General features: G+C 33.1%; 1 protein-coding gene across 2 annotated transcripts; it reads right to left on the bottom strand.

Annotated features, from left to right (window-relative positions):
* Window positions 1–323: 323 nt before the first annotated feature.
* LOC123678273 lies at window positions 324–3,267 on the bottom strand. 2 transcript variants are annotated; one of them, XM_045615240.1, is made up of 4 exons: window positions 2,951–3,267; window positions 1,294–2,695; window positions 1,041–1,219; window positions 324–981 (listed from the first exon to the last, which is right to left on the bottom strand). In XM_045615240.1, exons 2-4 carry the CDS (start codon window positions 2,653–2,655, stop codon window positions 393–395), a joined length of 2,130 nt encoding a protein of 709 aa, XP_045471196.1. In that variant the 5' UTR covers window positions 2,656–2,695; window positions 2,951–3,267; the 3' UTR covers window positions 324–392. The 2 variants fall into 2 exon arrangements, with proteins under 2 accessions (XP_045471196.1, XP_045471197.1); XM_045615241.1 differs by lacking the exon at window positions 2,951–3,267 and having other exon boundaries at window positions 1,294–2,904.
* Between the last annotated feature and the right edge of the window lie 1,357 nt (window positions 3,268–4,624).

The following is a 4,624-nucleotide window of genomic DNA, read 5'->3' on the forward strand; positions in this document are numbered from 1 at the left end:
AATAAATAACAATATATTTTTATCAATTTAATCATGAAAAATTGCACTTTGTATCTATGAAAAATGGAAAAGAACATATCGCCGTTCCGGTGAAACAATGACGTAACTGAAGTTTAATGAATTTTTCAGGAGAGAGGAAAAACTGATTTGAAATTATTAGATGTAGGTTTTGAAGAAGTGAATTCATTTCATTTGCAACGATTTTATGAGAACTAAGAGTTGATCATGGATACATTCAATTGATGTAAATTTGAATTGAGCATTGTAATAACTTAATGTTGATTTTGTAATTATGTCATTGTTTCACCAAAAATGTTGAATCAAAATGCAGCGTTTTTGTCAATATTTTTAATGGGTGAGAATCAATAGTAGGTACATTTAAATGATATGAGTTATAAAACAGAATCATAAAAATACTTATAAAACTCGGGAATTATTCTGTTGTCAACTAAACTCTTCAGATCTCTTTTTTTATTTTCTGTTATTGTAATTTTTTGTGTGTAAGCAGGTTTTGTTTTAATTTCTTTGATAGGCCGTAATTCGGAAACACGTCTCTTCTTTGGTCTGAATATTATTCTATCCCATTCCTTTTGGTTGAAACTTACTTTGTAACGAATAACGTCGCTTCCTTTCTGAAATTCAAGTTGTCTTACGTCACTTATTTTAAATTCTTTCCCATCGACGTTTTTCGATAAATTCGGAGCGATTTCTCCATATAAATCTTTTAAATCAAAGAAATTATTGAAATTCATTTCCTTCACAACAAGAGGATTGCCTCTTTTTTTTGAATTTCTTATTAGTGAAATATATTGGTCGGGCACGTAAATTGGCCCTGAGTTTTTAGCCCTTTTCAAATTTTTCTCCACAATACTATGTACAGCATCACCCTCGTTCTGAGTGTGCCCGCGAACAAGATATTTATGCGTAATTGTATTAATATTATACGCGTCCACTGCATATAAATAAGCTGCGATCATATATCTGAAATCAGATAGAAAAGTATATTTAATTTAAGGATAATAGGGTATTTCATGAAATACCTATTCTTTTGCTGGCCTCCACAGTTGTCAGAATAAAACACTATGTCGACACCAGGGTTCGATTTTGCAAGTTCTTCAAGATATAACATTATGCAGGTACCAATTTCGTTAACTCCCCTGTGGCCTAAACCTTCATGCCAAAAATAGCAGAGAGATTTATCCCTTCCAATTTCGGTTACCTGTAATATCAATTTGATTGAAAAACTTCAAATCAACAACCTACAACATTACCAAAAATGTTTTTTTTACTTACAGTAAAATTGTAGCAATTCAATCGACTTTTATAAAAAAATGCTGATGATTGCCCAGTTGGGACAGGTAATACAGCCTGCAGATCGTATACGGCTAACACAACTTCATTATTTTTGGCTCTTTCCTTGTCCTTGTCCTTTTCTTCTCTACTTAATTTTTTTTCTTGTAGATGTTCATTATATTTATTCTCCAAGGCTTCTTTATCATCACCAACTGAATTCTTGAAGGACTCGCAAAAATCACACTGATCCTTTTTAGGTATAAAGAATCCTATATTGTATTCAGTATTAAATATTCTCGCATACATATCATAGCTGGCAGTTGTTTCTCGGGTAGAAGATCTTTCACTTACATAGTGCCTATGTAATTCAGCAATCGAAAGACCACCGTCAATGAATTCTCTTGTAGTATCCTTTCGGACATAGTGACTCTCAACCCTTGGAATGGCATTAATATGGTCTCGTACCGACTTCACTATTTCTTCATCCGCCTTTTTATGTTTGCCGTGCTTTCCTCGCTTATCTTCAGCTACAATTCCAGTACCTGATAATTTCGACTCAATGACTGTTCGGAGTTTTCTCTCAGTTATTCCAAGGGTACGGATTAAAAATAATTTGCATACGCGAATTTTCCCTCCATTAACGACAAGATAAAATGCACTGTTTGGTTTACGGGGCACTCCAGAGGTGACTCGCCTATATTTAAGTTGAAGTTGTTCAATACACGAACCCAAGAAATCTCGTTGTCTCTGTAATGAACCCATTCCCCAATACTCCCTGAAAATCTGAGCTCTTGCATTCTCGGAAAATTTCTTTGAACATGCTAAAACGCATTTATCTGGACAAGGTGGTGCCATCTCCTTTGCCGGCATCAGTTTTCCTGTTCTGGACTTATAGCTCTTTCCACTATTCTTTAAGCTTTTGGCTTTTACGCTTGCCCAATTTTCGGTTCTGCGTAACCTCTTTTTACCTTTTTTACGTTGTGGGGAATTTTCTTTGCATTCTATAGCCTCTGAAATTTTGGGCAACTCTTGGACAATTGTTTCAGTTTCTGCGTCTATAGAGTTTAACGAACTGCCTAACGAATCGTTGTCACTTGCAGGCTCGTAATTGTCACTCGAACCTGCAGAAAAATCGCTTCTTGAACTTGTCTCCTCACGGTACAAATTTTCTTTAGTTCTAGTTATTCTAAGTTTGATTGAGCCTTCATTTTCTATGACATAGTTATTAGAAATATCAAGTAACGTATTTTCTTCAGGATTTGAAGTGGAGCATCCAGGCAGTGCAGAAATAACTCTTGAATTAGCTTCATTTTGATCTCCAAAAAGAGCGAGATTAACTATCTTTTCGGCTCTTGAATTCATATTAAGTACCTGGTTCAAGACTTGTATCTTCTTAAAGTTTCTGTAAAAAAGTCAAACATAAAGTAACAGTGGAATTTTTAATTATTCGAACAAAAGGAACGCTGTAGCCTTATTTTTATTACAAAAATCTTTTTGACATAAGATCAATCAACGACATTATTTCGAAGGAATAACGTCAAAAAATACATTTATGACATACCAAAACATATGAATTTGGATCAATATTGCCACAAAGAACAGTTGTGACATAAAAACTAAAAAAAAATAAAATAAAAATGACACAATGTACACTTACGTCGTTGTTCTCCTGAACTGGTGCACACAAATTTCAACTATTACGTTTAACTATGCAATTACGTCGTTTTACCACTAAAACAGTAACTCCTCCCGGGAAGTCTAACACGCAACTGACCTATGTGTCGTTATTTTCCAAGATAAAGGGGTGAAACTTCAATAATGTAACAATGACGTATTTGCCATCTTGCGGCCGTTGACGGTTGTACACTTACGTCGTTCTTTTTCCGTATAGATGCATCAATTTAGGACCTAATAGTGCTGTTGAGTCAAAATGTCAAAAATTTGCAGTTACGTCATTGTTTCACCGGAACGGCGATATGACGAGAAACTATGATAATACAATCATTCATTGTATTTCGATTAGTTTCATATATAAAAACTCATACATGACATATTAGGTTTTTCTCATGTAAATGCGTTATCACATAACGTATTCTTCCAAGCAATAGAGAAGGTCAATATACATATAGTTGTAGAATCATATGAGGAATTACCTTGGATGATTTATTGAAAGAGAATCGAAATGATAAAATAACATAATTAAAAAAGAATTAATCACAGTAATGAATATTTAAATGATAACAGATCATCATTCTTGTTCTATTGGAATTGACGGTTTCACCCAACTTATATTGATCATATTTTAGAAAGACAAAAATTCATTAATTCATCCCATTTACTATCGAAAGATTCATTTCTGTTTTATTCGATTGCTCGCTCTGGCATTTTAAAGCAGAAGGAATGGGGTTTACGGAGATTCAATATTTCTTTTTTCGGTCGAACAGCATACTGATTGAATTTTTTATGATTCATACCTTTGCTCATTCTTATTGACGTCAATTCAAGAATATGCTTTATCATAGTTGCCCTTTCCAAGTGCATTGTCAAATGTGCCATATTCTTTTCCTCGCCTTTTCTTTTCTTCTCTTCATTCCCAAGCTTTCTGTTAACATTCGGAACATTCAAATTATTTTCTTTATACTCACTTTCATTCACATTTTCCGTGGAAACGTTATCCATTAAACTTTCCGGTGGTACTTTATTTCTATCTATTTTCTTTATTATATTTGTCATTTCATTGATTTCTTCTTCTCGGAGAGTTTTCACTCCGTTACAAATATTCTTAATTTGAATTGATCTCCTCATATATTTTTTGTTTTTGCCATAATTTTTCAATTTCGCCAATCCGGTCTCTTCAAGCCAATTTAAGATCGTCGTATTTTCCATAATGTTATTTTTGATCATTTTTCAATTTCATCAACTTAGAATATATTTATAGTCTTAGCAGATGTTCAATGCACAGAATACACAATTCAATAAATTTGAAGTCATTTTTGTGTTGCCATTACCTTATCTTCAAAATATATAAAAGTAAATGTTTATCGGTACTAACCACTTATCCCCTCGCTTTCACTTTGGGGAGGGGACATATACAGTATTGCGCACTAGAACTACGTCTAACCTTCACGAATACTCAACGCTAAATGAATAAATAACAATATATTTTTATCAATTTAATCATGAAAAATTGCACTTTGTATCTATGAAAAATGGAAAAGAACATATGACGAGAAACTATGATAATACAATCATTCATTGTATTTCGATTAGTTTCATATATAAAAACTCATACATGACATATTAGGTTTTTCTCATGTAAATGCGTTATCAC

The sequence above is a fragment of the Harmonia axyridis genome, chromosome 4 (genome assembly GCF_914767665.1).
Source record: "Harmonia axyridis chromosome 4, icHarAxyr1.1, whole genome shotgun sequence".
Lineage (NCBI taxonomy): Eukaryota > Metazoa > Arthropoda > Insecta > Coleoptera > Coccinellidae > Harmonia > Harmonia axyridis.

Bases quoted from the DNA above. Each gene is read 5' to 3' on its own strand.
- LOC123678273 (XM_045615240.1), bottom strand. From the start codon at position 2,655: ATGAATTCAAGAGCCGAAAAGATAGTTAATCTCGCTCTTTTTGGAGAT. The intron at 1,220-1,293 runs GTAAGTAAAAAA...TTGATATTACAG, and splicing joins TGAATTGCTACAATTTTACT to GTAACCGAAATTGGAAGGGA. The intron at 982-1,040 runs GTATTTCATGAA...ATCTGATTTCAG, and splicing joins GGAGGCCAGCAAAAGAATAG to ATATATGATCGCAGCTTATT.